Here is a 17,240-nt window from a genome sequence, read left to right on the forward strand (position 1 = left end):
TATGTAATAATTTTTTTAGTGATAAAATAGAAATACGAGTATTCGACATACTAGAAGATAAGTTAAACTTTATCTTAGACTATCTCCAGAGGTGGTTACGTAATGAGTTTCTTATATTAGAAATGATTCCTTGTGTTTCTTAAAATGGTGTAAGAGTGTGGGACCACAAAAAATACTATGAAAACCACAAAAAATTTTAAAAAAATTATTGGAAAGAGTCTTATTAGAGATGCACTTAGAAGCTTAGATTAATTAGTTATTACTTAGCTTCTTGGGTTGTCAATAAATCACACAAAAATATATAAAAACCAAATGTTTTGTAGTATTGAGTGTTTTAAGAATTGGATTTTGCTAAGATTTTTATTTGGGTGAGTTTTTTCAGCTGACTAATCAAAGTTTCAACCTATCATTTCAATCTTCAAAGATAACGTGATTATTTTATATATATATATATATATATATATATATATATATATATATATATATATCCTTGTCATATTAGTATCTATCTCTGGTTATAGACACTTTAAATCCTTTAAAAGATTCTTATTGTGAAGAAGAATATATACAATAATAAAAAAAAACGCATAATAAAAGAGAGAAGTTAATTTTGTAATATTATACAAAAATATTTAAAGTGTCGCATCTGCACGTACATATTTTCTATACATTATCTTATTTTAATGTAATAATTTGTCTCTTCTAATTTACTTGACAACATATTTTTTTTATATTCATTGTGAGTTTTACGTATTAGTGGTGGTATTAAGCTTAGTTACTATGAAAAGTTTTATTTTGCCTATTCTGTAGTGAAATAAGTTAAGATAAACATTCGATAACTTTTTGTATCCAAAAAACTCAATCCAATATCTTATTTAAAGAAAGACTCGACTCTACTCAAACCAATGACATTGATATAATATTATTTTAATTATACATGGCAAACTTTTTTATGTTCTATGAAAAATGAATATTAGAAATTAATGTTAAAGGAATGTATTTTTAAGAAAATGCAATGTTATTAAATACAATGTTCTGCCTTATTAAATGGACGTATCTGTGTCGGACACACGTATCGGTGTCGACACTCGTACGACACTCATAGGACACTTATCAGTGAAGTGTTCAATTCAAAAAATATTTGTTGGATTTTTGAAAATTCTAACACGGTTCTAACACAATTTTAAAAGGTATAAATACAATAATTTTCTAAAAACTCAAATTTATTGTATAAATTTTTATTATGATTATAAAAATAAGGAACAAATTCTTTTGAACCAGTCATGAAAAATATTTTCCTGCTCCCAAAAGAATCTAAAACATACTTTTACACATAAATATTTATTTTCAATTTATATAATTTAAAATTATATAATATATAGATCCGTGTTCTCCTGTCCTACATTTTAGAGATTATACGTATATCCGTGTGTGCTACATAGGTTTCTTCCCTATACTTTTAAAAATATCCAAATTACTCTAATATTTTTTAAATCCAGAAGCTTCTCAAATTATAAAATTCAAAGTTAAAATTTGTGACTTATTATATTTTAGATTGTACAACTAAATTTTTTTATTAAACATTTATTTTAATTTTAAGATGTAAAATCCAGAAACTTATAGAACTCAAATTAAAATTTATAATTTTATTTATTTATTTATTTTATTGTAGAATCCAAAATACAATATATTTAAGATTTTTACTATTCAAAATACAAATTTTATATTTCATTCTATATTCTAAAATTCAAATTTTTTTATTCCAAATTAAAAATCCAAATTATAAAAATTTATATTCCAAATTGAATTGTAAAATCTGAAATAAATATTTTTGGAAATTTTGAATTTATGGGATGCAATAAGAAATCGTCCTATATTCGATAAAAGAAATTAGAATGAAAATGTAAACATTTCTCTTCCTTTGGACAACCCTGAACTAAGCAGAACCAATCCGCTTTTAATTTAGATTTCAGTTTGGATTTGAAGAACTTTTTTTTTACAAATCCAAACCAAATAAAATTAACTGGTTGGGATTTTTTTTTACTGTATTATTTGTCAACAGAAACTGAGAGATGATTTAACGTTGTATACAACCAGAAACATAAAAAAATCAAAGAATTTTTGTTCACACCACAAAATTACTTCACAATGAAAGAGGCCCTAGTAAAGCTTAATTCTGGTATTAATGGGGCTTCTACAGATAGGACACGTCTGAAGATCTGGTCCACACTCACAGCATGTCTGTCATTTAACATAAACAAATATATCATTCATAAGCACTTATGTCATTTTTCCTTAAATGGTATTGTAAGAAATTTAAAATATTGTTTTACCTGATGCCCACATCCAAAGGCCATGTCTTTTGAATTGGTCAGACATATGGGGCAAAGCTGAAAAATACCAATTGAATTCGTTAATTGTGCAGTATGACAAGGACAAATTCATAACACATCCCTTTCAAATTTAGTCCCTATATTGCATATATAAAATGCAAAACAGGAAACAAGACAATAAAACTATGTAACTATAACCTGGATTCAGGACAATCACAATTTCAGACACTGGGCATAGAAGATAGAGAGTATGAAAATATTCATCAAAATTAAGCAGGTAAATTGATACCATTAATCTCCCCCCATTAGACCAGGAAGAATCACCTATGTAATATCATTTCTCAACTAAGGCACGTAAAAATGACGCCAAAAATAACAGCAAGATTGGAACAGGGAAAAAACAATGTATATTCCCGTAAGCAATGCCCTTTAATTTGCATTTGCATTTGCTCCAAAAAGACTTGATCAAGAACATGACACATATCTCTATTAGAGCACTTTGTACTTTGTAGGGGTCGTACCTGATTGTCATATGTGGAACTTGAGACAGGAGGAGCTGTGCCACCTACGTTGTTGTTGTCATAATAAGAAGGGGTACTTGTCTCAAAGCTAGTACCATGAGAAGGTTTAGAACTGCCAGAAGATGCTGAACCATATGGTTTTGAGGTGTCAAAAGATGCTGAACCGTAAGGTTTTGAGGTTTCAAAAGATGCTGAACCATAAGGTTTTGAAGCACCAAAAGATGCTGCAGAACCATAAGGTTTTGAAGCGGCCATAGATGGTGAACCATATGTTGGAGTTGGAAGGGCAACTCTCTGAGGAGCATTGGCATTTCGACGACTATTTAATAAAAATAAACAGAGCAACCGAAATTTTGTCATAAAATTAACTGAAGGCTTATTTTAGAAAAGAAAATTATGAATGGTATAGAACAAAAGTTTACCCCAACAGATTAAGCTCTATTGCTGCCTTATACTGAGAAGGAATTTCCATCAGTGCTGCAAGAGCAAATGCTGCCTCTTTTCGAGAAGGAGGAATGTTCTTTGACATAATTTCTGTAAAATTCACAAACTAAAGAAGCACAGAGAAATCACAATAAATCAGTCAATGAAATCCCACTGATTAGAACATTTTAACAGTTATTAATCAACATTATTATGTATGCTCCTCATCAATTACCTGAAAATTATCGAAGGCCCTAGACGGAATATTGTCGTCAAACTCCTTCATCATGTCCCAAGGACCATCTCCAACTCCAACCAATATGATTGAAAGAGGAAATTTACTGTAACAGCGCAGGTCAATAAGAAAAGATATTCAAAAAAGATAAAACATCATTGAACAAAACCTACAGGATACTCACCTCGCCTCAACAATGGCATCCACAGTCTTCTGCTCCTGTGGACTCAGCCTCCCATGTTCAGTGTCAATACTTCTTGTTACCTGAGGAAAATATCGATGTAGGTGGGATTACACAAAGCTAAGTACCATTATAACAATCGAAAGTCAGACAAACTACTTTAAATTGCATTGTAGCAACCATGACTTCAAATAAAAGTTACAAGATTGGAGTTTCATGAATGACAAATATATATTTCCTCTCCATTTAAAGTCTATGTCTCATGGATCAGAAAAATTGTTTAATTGAAGACAACTCTACATTCTGGATATACAAAAGAATAGAATACCTGGCCATCTGCTATTATCACCAAAACATGGTACTGGCCTCCACTCTGCTCAACGATTGTCATGGCCATTTCAACTATTGGTGCAAATGAGGTAGGACCTGACATAAAACCACTAGTCCAAATTAGTAAGTCAGTACTACAATAACTACAACAGGAATAATTAGAATTTGCAAATTAAGAACAGCACAAGTAGTAAAAATATAACCTGCAAGTCGAATATTAGGAACAATTTCCCTATAACGACCCAACACTTCTTCAAATCCATTGCAAAATCGTTCATCTGGATAAAAACTGAAGACATCCTGATCATGTGTTGATGCTGCCATGATATCACAGTAATGCCCATTACCACATTTAAACAACAAACAGAACATCTATAAAATAGAAAGTTATCAGAACTCAGAAAAATACCATCCCCAAATCCAAAACAAGGAATCAAGTTATCCTCATCAAATGCAGCCAAGGTTTTCCCAATAATAGATATTGCTTGTTCGTAGGGATTTGGACCATTCCCAATGTGATGCAAACTTTTTCTGTTAAATGAATGCTTTCCTGAAAGGGGCATCAAGTTCAGCACACATTTCACAAAACACTGAATAAATTCCAATTTTATCTAAAATTTAAATGTATATCAATAAGGCCTAACCTGTCCATTCATTGCTCTTAGTGCAATCAATACCCATAATAAGATTTGATGACTCAAGGCCTGCACGTGCAAGAGCCTCAGTCACCTGTAATAAACATAAGCAACAAATGTGAAAACATAAGAATTAAATTGATGACAAAGTATACAAATATTTCCCAAAATATGAAAATGAATAGCAAATTGGAAGACAGTCTCATGACCAGGTAAGTCATGCCTGATCACACAACAATACACTTAACAGTAGTCATCATAAACATGCAGAGTCTCAGCCTTTCATTTAAGTGAATTCAGTTCTGTACAGTAAGTTAAACACGAGTGTACATCAACTATATTAAAACATTTCTTACCTCATCTATGGAATTGTAGTTATCTGCGATTCTTGAGTACTTCCTGTCCAACTGCTTCTCATTTCTATGGCTGGCCACTCTACCACTATCATGAGGCTGAGGTTCATACCCATAGTTTTGCTGCGGAGGTGGAGGGGCATAATAGTTCTGCTGTGTAGGGTAAGAAGGCTGTTGCGGCTCATAGGCGTAGCCCCCCTGACCATAACCCGAGTGGGGGTCAGGATATGCACCCCAAGAAGAAGAAGAGGGCCTTGAACGCACAGATGAATTCTGCCTCCAATTATTATCCTCCTTAGAATTGTTACCCCCCATCAACTCAATTCTCTAAAAAGTAAAAAATAATATCAATAAATAATAACAAAACTCCAAACACCTCAACAAAACTGAGAAGAACACAATCCAAAATCAAAATCCCAACAAACAGCAAATACTCCAAAGCCAATTCCAGATGCTATATACCGTGTTTACAAACCCGTAGAGAAGGAACAGATCACGTCTGCAATGTGAAAGCTAGAATGAATAACTAGAATGTGGAACTTCAGATGCAAAAGCTATAACAATTGTCCTCCTATAAGAAGCGAAAAAACTACGTCTGGATGTCTGAAACGTGAAACCAAACACTCTAGAAATAAAAAATAACAAAATTTCCAAACCCCGGTTATCTCCTTAACAAAACTAAGAGGAAACACAGTCCAAATTCAAAAACCCAGCATGCAGTACAAGAACTTGAAAGTCAATTTCAGGTGCTATAAATGGAGACAGAGAACTCTCCTCCAACGTTGAATCTTCAAAATTTCGAGGCAAGTGCTCAATGTAAGAGACAAGGACCAATTCATAAAACTGTCACCGACTCAAAGAAACACAGCCTTGTTAAGTAACCAACTTAAATAGCAAGAAAAACCCTGTAGCCGTCATGTGTCTTCAAACACAATCAAAACACGGAACCTCTGTTTGGCCGCACACCGAAAGCAATAACGTGACAAAATCCCGTTCAACGGTAAATGGAAACTGAACAATTCAAAATCGAAAATAAAAAACAAAAAAATTTCCTTAACTATCCATTCAATTTCCTCACGAACACTATCGATTACCACAGGATTGCAAAAAAACCCCTATATTAACTCGTGAACATAAAAAATCTATGGCGTAATTAGTCAAAAACATGGATACAGAAGGATAACGAAACGACATGGGCGAAGAGTGGAGGTTGCGTTTGGGAGATACCTGGATCTGGACGGCGACGAAACATGGCGTTGGGAATATTCTGGAATCGGTGTGGGACTTTGATTAATAGCGAAATGGAGAGTGTGTGAGTGAGAGAGAGATTACGGAAAAGTTATGGAGTCTTGTGAAGGAGAAAAGTGGATAGCAGAAGAGACACACTTTCTCTCTGTTTGTTACGTTTTTTTTAATTTGTTAATATTTGTTTTGTAGCGTTGAAGATGAAGGTTGCAGAAGAAGATGCACATGGAGGAATAGACGTGTGAGCAATGACATGGTTAACTCTGGTTTACAACAAAGCTGAAAAACCAAAACTAATGAATGTGCTTAATTGCCTAATTAAGTTTTAAATAATTTTAATTGAAGTACTTAATTTTTTTAATTAAACTTTGTTATTAATTTTGGTTTGTGTGTTATCTTATCTCATAAATAGAAAAAAATAATAATTAAAAATATCTAAATTTATAAAAAGAATTGAAATTTAATGAAGTGATTAATGTATAGAATATTATTTAAATTTGTTTCAACAATAACTTTTAAGTCATTAAATAACTTATCTCACTTGTTTCCTCTCCCATAGGGAAGTGCAGGAGTTAGAAAACTGAAGTAAAACTTGAACTGAAAGACAAACATGCGTTGACCGTAAAATAATTAATAAAAATAAAAATTATCTTGAACCTTAATAAATAAAATAAAAGCTTTTAATAAAAAAATTAATTAAAAATATTCAAGTTTATAACGTATTAAGACTTAATTCAGTTTTTCTTATTATCTTTTATATTATACTTACATTTCCAAAATTTAAATAGTTTATTAAGACTAGCGGAAAAAGAGGTGTGTGTATCCACATTTTTCTCAGTTACTCAATTTTCACGATAATAGAAATTTAACATACATACAAAAATAATTTTATATGAGTCAAAATTGAAAAGCAAAAAATGAATAGTGATTAAAAATGGAGATTATTTTATTTGATAAGTGAGATTTGGTATGGAAATGTGTGTGAGAGTATATTCTCTCTTTCTTCTTGTTGTTGCCTTAAAATAATGAATTAAAAAAAAGTGGGAGAGTCATATAAAAACGGTACATTAATATTAATTTAAAAATAATTTTATTTTTTAAGTAATTCATATGAAATGACAAAATATTTCATTGTATTAATAAAATGAGATATATTAAATAAGGTAGAATCAGAAAAAAATTGTATACACAAAAAAGGAGAATAATTTCTTTTATATATAGGATATTATATAAAATATAAATATAAATAAGATATTAATGTAACGTATTTATGATACACTATTAATATATAATTTATAACTAAAAATTAAATATATAATAAAAACATCATAAATGCACATATTTTATTTTCCCTTATTAATATGATTATGACTTTATATGAAATTTTTAATGGAAGAACAATAAATTAAAATAAATGTTTTATTATATCTAAATTTAAATAATTAAAAGTTTAGAAAATGTACATATTAATATATATATATATATATATATATATATATTATCTGTTAATCTTTTGAGAAAGTAATGATTTTTTTTTATCAAATTTGATATTAAATTTTATTTGCTGTTACCGTGATGTTGTAATAATCAATGGAATAAATTTACAAACCACAAATTTAAAGTAAAGAATGTAATTCATATAACTAAAAAAATGTTATTGTCGTCGTTATTAAATCATTAAAATTTGAAACTCTTATTCTATATATAAAAATAATTTTTTAAACTATTTTTGTGATTTATGGTTTTCTGGTTTCCATTATTTCATTTTATATATATTTAATTTTTAATGATAAAAATTCATATTTTAATATTTTCTATTTTTAATTAATTATGTTTTAAATAAGTTTTAGTTAAAAGAATTAATTTAGAAAGAAGAATAATTTCTTACAAATAAGAATTTTTTTTATTGGAGTTAAGCTAATTCTATTTTATATAGGAGTTGAAGTGTGAGTACACCTATTTATAATAAGGTATGTTGGTAGAACTTCATATTAAATAGATGGAATGATCTACATTTACTTTTATTATTTTGTTTTTGATATACTGGGATGTAAGTGGGGATGTTACAATTTAATGTTCTATTTAAATATTTTAAATTAAAAAAAAGAGAGATAAATAATTTTTAATGATAGTTTTTAAATATTTTTATTTCTTTTAAGTATCTAAAAAATATATATTTCTATTATAATAAATAAGAATTATTTATTTTTTATTGTCAATTTATTAACTCAATTATACTTTAGGTTTGTATGGTTTAATATGCATAATTTTAATCATTCAAATTTAGTTCATAATTTTTATTTTATAGTTGTTATAGTTCTATTTTAAGTGTAATAAATTGACAATAAAAAATAAACAATTCTTATTTATTATAATAGAAATATATATATTTTTAGATACTTAAAAGAAATAAAAATATTGTAGAGTTGTTATAGTTCTATTTTAAGTGGATTTGGTTTCTCTTAAGTGAGGAAAATCAATTTTAGAAAATAAAACACAATAATAGTAATACTAATTATCGTACACTAGTGAAATTTCATGTATTTGTATCCACATTTTTTTTATCAAAATAAAGTTATTTTAAAAATTTTAAAATAAATAAATTTGTAAAAAAATGAGAACTAGACTGTTATTTTTAAGTAGATATTATCCATTTATTTCTAGGTAAAGAGTATTTTATCACATAATAAAATTATTTACTTTAATAAAAGGTAAATTATATTTTTGAAAATAATTAAAAGTAGTTATAAAAAAGCAATATCCGGTAGAAATTATATAATTATTTAATTCATCAATTCATCACATAATAAAATTATTTTAATCTAATAAAAAAAATTATGTTTTTGAAAAAGGACACTAAAAATAGTTAATAAAAAAAGTTACATTCTCTTTTATATAAAGATATAAAGCTACATTTCTATTATAATAAAAGACATAAATATTAATGACATGTTCAATAATTTAATTAAATTTAATATAAAATATATATTTGTGAAAGGTAGAAATAATTGAGCAACATTTTTGGTTTTTTATTGAAAAGATGTTCTTAAAAAGATTCTTTTGTTTTAGTACAATGGTAACACTCAACCAAACTTAGTGGGTCTTACTTAAAGAAGAGTTAACAATTTAATATTACTTTAATAACCACAAAAGTTAAATGTAAAGTTCTTTTTGTTGACTTTTGTGACCCTTATCCCTTTCCTCACAAACAATCATAAGTTCTCCTCAAAATAAGTATTCGAGATCAAGACTTTAATATCTTTTTTCTTATAATCATTACACGTGAATCATTCAATTTTTTTTCTAAATTAAATATAGTTTGCACAGGGAATAAGAAAAGTTGAGAAATAAAAGTAGAATGGTAAGAAAAAGTGTAAAACCTTTCTTTTCAATTGCATGCCACCCGTCCTTCCTTTTATCTAGTTTTTCTTTTCTCTAATATTGTCACCTTTTGGTGAACAAATTCTGCCCTTAAATAGTTTCTGAGTTTATCAGAAGAGAAGTTGAATTAAAATAAGTGTATATTTATCCTTAAATGTTGTGTTTAGATTTTGAAATCCGAGTTTTTTTAATTCTTTCTTTCTTGTGGTCTTTTAAGTTTAAGCAATTTTTTAATATAGATGTACTATACCAGAGTGTTTGGTGATCAGATCTCAGCATATGTTATAAACACGTCAGTTTGGTTCTTGGGTCAATCTAGTGGGTTATGTGATGGGGCCTCGGATGTATGTATTAGTTCCTTTTTCGTATAAACTCTTTGTGCATAAGGCCTAAGCGACTAGCGAAGGGTAGTTTTGGACCTAGGGATGTGCTTAGTGCGTTGGGGGTCTAGCTTAAGTAAATATTTTCTTTTAAACCTAAGTCCATGTGTGCTAGGGCACGTAGAGGTTAGGTTGCATGTGTTCAAAAGACAGTGTAGCGCCACATTGAGGATGGCTACATAAACATATTGGACCCCTAATGCTGGTACATGAGTTAGTAACTTGGTGGTTATTTTGTTATTATTTTATGCACTCCATGAAGGAAAGATTTTGTTCTGTTGCAACACCGTGAGGCTGTGCCCTTAAGCAAAATATTTGTCGTTGAGTATGCTTTCAGTTGAGATTATATTCTCGTGATATAAAGTTGTTACAAAAGGTAAACTATAAAAGGGACTTGAGATCCCAGGTTAAGGTATGTTGTTTCTAAGATTGAAACTAATTGTTTCTTGTTTCTTATAAGCTTTGTACTGACTTGATCGTCGGAGTGCAATCAACAGGTAGGGCCCATTTGTCTCAACGGAGCCACTTTCCAACGTAACAAAGGGAATAGCAGATTCCAATAGAGATAGACGGAGTCAGAGCTTGTCGCTAGAGTCAACCGGCAAGCAGGTCAACTGGTAAAAACAATAGATAAAGACACTATCATTATTTTCTAATCAATAAGAATTAAATGTTTAAGTTAGTATATGATTATTGAAAGTTTAACTTTTAGTTGAGATTGAACGTGGAAGACATGTGGAACATTAAGGTTTGGAAGAAATTTTGATTAGATATTTTTGGAGTTGAATTTTGTATCCTAGTTGAATTGATTGGCCAATTATGCATGTGTTATGAAAATCGATGTTGTTAAGGATGAAAATTATGACAAAAATATTAGATTGTCATGAATGTTGATTTGTATTATAAAAATTGTAACTCAATGTGACAAGTTCATCTTGAAAATTTATTATTTTATTTACATTGTAAAATTGAGTTTGATATGGTTAACTTTAGTTATGTTGATATAAGTTTGGAAATAGCGTTTTAGTTAATTGGTGTTGACCGATTTAAGCAATTTAGGTAGTTGATGTTGGCCTATTTAGTATGGTTGTAATGTATTACAAGAATGTAAAAGTTAAGTATCGATACTCTCTAATATAGCAGACTATCTAATGTGTAGAAGGCGTGATGATCATCTGTTGTGTGCGTATTTTAGATACCTTCTAATGAGATTATGAAGTACTGCATGGTTGAGTTTTCACGCACTTTGAGTTCGTCCAACTAGTAGTACCTTTTAAGATCATCGAACAAGATCTTCTGATGTATCCATGAGTAATAGGATCATCTAACGAGACCTTCTAGCGAGAAAGTTTGATCTAGTCCTATGAGACTGTCTGATACGTCTCTTCATCTTTTAACTATCTTTTTGGGTAGCATTCCTCGATTCTAATTTTCTCCTTATGTCAAATAAACACTTAGAGATTTGTTCAATGTTAAGACAAAAACTTGAACCATTTGATACGTCTTTACTATATTGTTTAATGGATCTTTTTATAATAAGATTGTCTAGTGAGACTTGATCATCTTCTTTTAGTAAGATTGTATAATATTATATTATACATTAGTGAACTTCATTATAGAATATAACACTTTCTAATATTTTTTATCATCAAAACATTTAGACGTTTATATAACAAGACTGATAGAACATTTAGTATCTTAACATACCTACTACCTTTTATATTTCCCTTAAACCTTTTCTCTTAATTTCTAAATCACTTTTTCTTACATGACTCTTTAACATAAATCGACTTTCTTAGGAGACATTTTTTTTACTGCAACTATTAAATTTGTTTACTTTTCTTCTATTGGAAAATGATTTTTTTAGCTGATTTCTATTAAGTGTGGATAAAAATTCAAATTACAAAATTCAATCCATAATTATTCAAATCCATATTAGTTTTAATCAATTTAAATGGATTTATCTCAAATCCAATCCATTTAATTGGATATGGATTAGATATAGATTGGATACATTTTTGGATTATCCAATTTGTAATTTGGGTTGGAATTTGACTTGGCCCGATCCAAGTTGATCCAAGACAATCCGGGCCTAGGTTGAGTAAAGTCGACCCAAATCCACGTCGAACCAAGTCGTCCGGAGTCGATATCGAGCCGAGTTGGCCTAGGTCAATTTCTAGTTGAGTCGGTCCAGGCCCATGTCGAGTTGAGTCTTTCAGGTCCGATATCGAGTCGAGCGGGTCCGGGTCGATATCCAGACGACCGAGCCAGGCTGATGTCGAGCCCAGCGGGCCAAGGCTAATGTCGAGTCGAGCAGGTCCAGGTCAATGTCGAGCCGAGCAAGCCAAGGCCGATATTGAGCTGAGTGGGCCCAGGCCGATGTCGAGCTGAGCAGGCTCAGGCTGATGTCCAACCGAGCAGTGTCGGGCCCATGTCGAGTCGAGCATGCCCTGACCCATGTCAAGCCGAGCAGTCCCGGATTGATGTCAAGCCAAGCGGGCCCGGGCTGATGTCCAGTCGCCCGGGCCTGGGCCCATGTCGAGCTGAGCGAGCCCAGGCCGATGTCGAGTCGAGCGGGTCCAGATCGATGTCGAGCCGTCCAGACCTAGTCAGATGTCGAGTTGTTTGGGCATGGACCGATGTTTAGTCGTCCGAGTCCGGGCTGATGTTGAGCCACTCGGGCCCGGGTCGATGTCAAGTTGTCTGGCCCGGGCCGATCTCGAGTCGTTCGGGCCCGTGTCAATATCGAGTCGAGCCCGTGCCAATATCGAGTCGGGCCCATGACGTTGTCGAGTCGTCTAGGCTCAAGTCGATGTCAATTCGTCTGGTCCCAGGCCGATGTCGAGCCAAACAGTCTCAGGCCAATGTCCAACCGAACAGTGCCCGGCTGATGTCGAGCCGAGCGGTCCCGAGCCGATTTCGAGTCATTCGAGCCCGGACCGGTGTCGAGTGGTCCTGGCTCGAGCCGATGTCGAGCTGAGCGGACCTGGACCGATGTCGAGTCGAATTGGTCCACGTACAGGTTGAGTCGGTTTAGGCCCGGTTCTAACCAAGTTAGTGTGTCAATATCAAAAAGTATTTAATGTAATTGATAAAGTGAATTTAATCTAATTAACAAAGTGGATTTAATTTAGATTTAATCCACTTCAAATAATTTTAAAAAAAAATCTAAATAAATTAGATCTAGTTAAAATGGATATGAATTTTAAGTCCAATCCATTTATTTGGATTTGGATTGGATCCAATAATTTCTATATAGAAATTTACCATTTTTCCATTTGTTATGTGATAACATGAATAAAAGTTTTGAAAATAAAATATATTTAATTAATAAATTTTTAAGATTAGTAAAAAATTTAATTTAATATAATAAAATATAAATGCTATTAAAAAATATTTAATATATTTTTATAATGTAAAAAGTTATTATAAAATTTAAAATATTATAAATTCTTCATAATATTACCAAATATTTTGAATTTATGAATAATATAAAAAATATATAAATACAATTAATAATAATAAATTTATAATTTATAATTATTTGAAAGGTATGTTAATATAAAATTAATAAAAATTATTAAAATATTACAGGTATAATTAATGATTTTTAATATTTAATTTAAACTTTGTAATAAATATAACATAATAATTAATAATTATTTTAACATATGTCAACATAAAAATAAAAATAATAATTAACATTGATAATTAATGTGAATATAAAAATAATTTAATATAAAATTGAAATTTAATAAGTTAAATTATTAGTACAAAATTAATAAATTTATTATTATTTTATATTAAAAATACTAATTTAATACTTAATCATTATTAATTTCAAAATATTTGTAATTAATCAATATTATTAATTTAAATTAATTTTTTGAAAAATAATATTTAAAAATAATATATTAACAATATAAATATATTACGACATTATAAATTCATTGTTATCATTCAGTTTAGTTTATTAATATAAATTAGTATAATAATTTATTTTAATTACATTTATTAGAAAAATTAAATATGTCCTTCTTAAATTTGAGTTACATTATTAAATTAAATTTAGTCCATTGAGAATCCAATCTTGGTCAAGGCAAGGTATGCTTTCTTTGAAAACACATCCTCAAAAATTTCTAGTGATAGAGATATCCTCTATTTTAGTTTTCACTTTAATTTTGAGAAAAACATTAAAAAGAAAAATTTATTTCCCCTATGATTCTTTGATAAACTTTTAGAAAATGAGATTGTGAGATTTTTGACACAATAAATTGAAATGAAAGAATGAGATTTCCCAGAGTTTTGTATATTATATAAACTAGTTTATTGTTTTGAAAACTTTTACCTTGAGCCAAATTATCTATTATTTTTGCTTATTCTCCACTTAGGGTGAAAAGCCTTGCCTTTGGCTTGGGTATTTAGTGTAAGTGTTAGTTAGCATATTTTTTTTATTATTTTGGGTTGTTTGGGCTTTGGGATCTTGGACCTTCTTTTATTTTTGTCACCATGTATCTTAGGTTTAGTGGGTTTTTACTTTACAGATTGTAACTTTTGTAATTATGTACTCTCTCTTAATTGAATTTCACAATACGATTCATGTTTTTTTCCCTTTTTCTTTGGTCAGATCCTTTCAACCCTTTTAGGGTTTATCTTCCCTTCATCTCTACATCATTCTCATCACAGGTTTTTTTCATCATTCACGGAGTTCTTCCACATAATCAACACAGAGGATTTATTTCTATTATGGTATCAAAGCTCTTCTTTGAAGAGCTCTACTGTGCACTCTGAATTTCGTTTTCTTCTATGAATTTCGTTCTTCGCGGTTTCTTGTTCCAAATCTTGAATTTTTTGTTTCTCTTTCAGATATGGCTGAAACCGCTGGAACTGAAGAAACCGCAGTGCAATTGTCTCAGCCGAATGCAACAAATCAATCGGTGGAACAATTGAACTTGATGAACAACTACCTTTATCTCCATCCCAGTGAGAACCCTGTTGTCTCTTTGGTCTCGCCGGCGTTGGACTCTACAAATTATCACTCTTGGAGTAAGTCAATTATAACGGCGTTGAGCGCGAAAAATAAGGTGGAGTTTGTCCTTGGCACGTGCCCATGTCCGCTCAAGAACCATCCCACTTACTCGGTTTGGTACAGATGCAACAATATGGTCGTCTCATGGTTAGTCCATTCTGTATCTATTTCCATTAGACAAAACATCGTATGGATGAATATAGCTTTAGATATATGGAATGATTTGAAGAGTAGATATTCTCAGGGGGATTTATCTAGAATTTCAGATTTACAACTGGGAGTTGCTTCTTTACATCAAGGTGAATTGACTGTAACTGACTATTTCACTAAGCTGAGAATAATTTGGGATGAACTAGAAAACTTTAGACTTAATCTTGTATGCATTTGTGAGACAAAATGTTCTTGCTTTGTTGCTTTTACTTCTCTTATCAATCAAAGAAAATGTGAAGACCAGGCCATGTAGTTTCTAAGGGGGTTAAATGAACAATATCATAACATAAAATCTCATGTACTTCTTATGGAGTCTATACCTCCTATAACAACAAAATTTTCTTTTGTGGTGCAACAAGAACGTCAACTGGCCAGCAACTTTTTTGTCTCAAATATTAATAATGCTAATTCTAATCGCATCTCTTCTTCTGTGATATGAACCTTTTGTGGTAAAAATGGCCATACAGAGAACGTTTGTTTTCGGAAGGTTGGGTTTCCTAATCAAGAAAATAAGTCCTTCAAAAATAACGGGAATAAGAAAATATGTACCCATTGTGGAAGAAATGGTCACACCATAGAAAATTGCTACAAGAAACACGGGTATCCTCCTGGATACAAGTTTTATGGTAGTAAAACCAATCAGGTTAATAATATTGTTATATCTGATGATGTGTTTTCTGAGCCTTGCCAAAAAGAATAGGAAAAAGGGGAATATCACCTCACAACACAGCAATATCAAGTTTTGTCATATTTGTTTAGACAAAGCACCAACAATAACACTACAACCAATATTCAAGTAAATCAGGTGGGCTCTTTCACTGCGGACACCAATCATAAAATGGCAGAGAGGTCTCTAACTGGTGATATTCTTACCTTAAATAATTTACAACATGGTAGAAATTATTGGATTCTAGATTCAGGAGCAACTGATCATGTGTGTTCTTCTTTATCTGAGTTTACTTCGTACAAAAGCATTAAACCTATTCCTATTAGTCTACCTAATGGCCATCACGTGTTTGCAAAATATTCTGGAACTGTGATTTTTAATCACAAGTTTTACCTCATTGATGTCTTATATGTTCCTCAGCTTTCCTTTAATCTTGTATCTACTTCTAAACTTTCTTTAAATATGAACTGCAGTTTAATTTTCTCCTCCAATAATTGTATGATACAGGACAATACAACCAAATAGAGGATTGGTATAGTTAGTGTCAAAGCTGGCTTGTATGCTTTTGAATCTTCTTTTTTTCGTAATACTGCTACACACATTATTGCTCATTCTTTCAATTGTACTGTCAAAGACATTAATCTGTGGCACTATAGAATGGGGCATCTTTCAGATGAAAGATTAAATGTTTTGAGAACTAAATACTCTTATATTCCTGCTGAAAAACCGCATGTATGTGATGTATGTCATTGTGCCAAACAAAAGAAACTCTCTTTTACTTTAAGTAAATCTCATACTGCTAACATCTTTGAATTACTGCATATGGACATTTGAGGTCCTTCTTCTATCATTTCAATGCACGGTTTTAGATATTTTTTAACCATTGTGGATGATTTTTCATGTTTTACTTGGGTTATTTCTTTACACACAAAATCTGAAGTTAGAAATCATATTGTTAATTTCATTGCTTACATTGAAAATCAGTTTAAAACTACCGTTAAAACTATTCGCACTGACAATGGTACTGAATTTTCCATGAAAAATTTCTTTTCTTCTAAAGGCATTGTTCATCAAACCACATGTGTAGAAACGCCTGAACAAAATGGTATTGTTGAAAGAAAACATCAACACATTTTAAATGTTACTCGTGCCTTGCTTTTTCAAGCAAATTTACCTCATTTATTCTGGATTTTTGTTGTACAACATGTTGTTTTTTAATCAATTGCACTCTCACTCCTTTGTTGCACAACATTGCACCCTATGAAAAATTGAATGGTAGACTATATGATCTTTCTTCTTTATGCGTATTTGGATGTT

The 17,240-nt window shown here is 30.7% G+C and overlaps 2 protein-coding genes across 3 annotated transcripts; one reads left to right on the forward strand and one right to left on the reverse strand.

Moving 5' to 3' along the window:
• Positions 1 to 1,937: 1,937 nt before the first annotated feature.
• On the reverse strand, positions 1,938 to 6,691 carry LOC137837177 (E3 ubiquitin-protein ligase RGLG2). 2 transcript variants are annotated; one of them, XM_068646066.2, is made up of 13 exons: positions 6,239 to 6,499; positions 5,474 to 5,510; positions 5,015 to 5,338; positions 4,668 to 4,752; positions 4,433 to 4,573; positions 4,227 to 4,340; positions 4,022 to 4,119; positions 3,697 to 3,776; positions 3,513 to 3,618; positions 3,277 to 3,404; positions 2,855 to 3,173; positions 2,334 to 2,390; positions 1,938 to 2,241 (listed from the first exon to the last, which is right to left on the reverse strand). In XM_068646066.2, the coding sequence occupies exons 3-13, from the start codon at positions 5,324 to 5,326 to the stop codon at positions 2,161 to 2,163; spliced, it is 1,521 nt and encodes a 506-aa protein (XP_068502167.1). In that variant the 5' UTR covers positions 5,327 to 5,338; positions 5,474 to 5,510; positions 6,239 to 6,499; the 3' UTR covers positions 1,938 to 2,160. The 2 variants fall into 2 exon arrangements, with proteins under 2 accessions (XP_068502167.1, XP_068502166.1); XM_068646065.2 differs by lacking the exon at positions 5,474 to 5,510 and having other exon boundaries at positions 6,239 to 6,691.
• An 8,194-nt stretch (positions 6,692 to 14,885) lies between these two features.
• On the forward strand, positions 14,886 to 15,956 carry LOC150027892 (uncharacterized). The gene is made up of 2 exons (XM_090300939.1): positions 14,886 to 15,345; positions 15,724 to 15,956. The coding sequence occupies exons 1-2, from the start codon at positions 14,886 to 14,888 to the stop codon at positions 15,954 to 15,956; spliced, it is 693 nt and encodes a 230-aa protein (XP_090157065.1).
• The last annotated feature ends 1,284 nt before the right edge of the window (positions 15,957 to 17,240 follow it).

The sequence above is a fragment of the Phaseolus vulgaris genome, chromosome 4 (genome assembly GCF_051622355.1).
Source record: "Phaseolus vulgaris cultivar YP4 chromosome 4, ASM5162235v1, whole genome shotgun sequence".
NCBI classification, from domain to species: domain Eukaryota; kingdom Viridiplantae; phylum Streptophyta; class Magnoliopsida; order Fabales; family Fabaceae; genus Phaseolus; species Phaseolus vulgaris.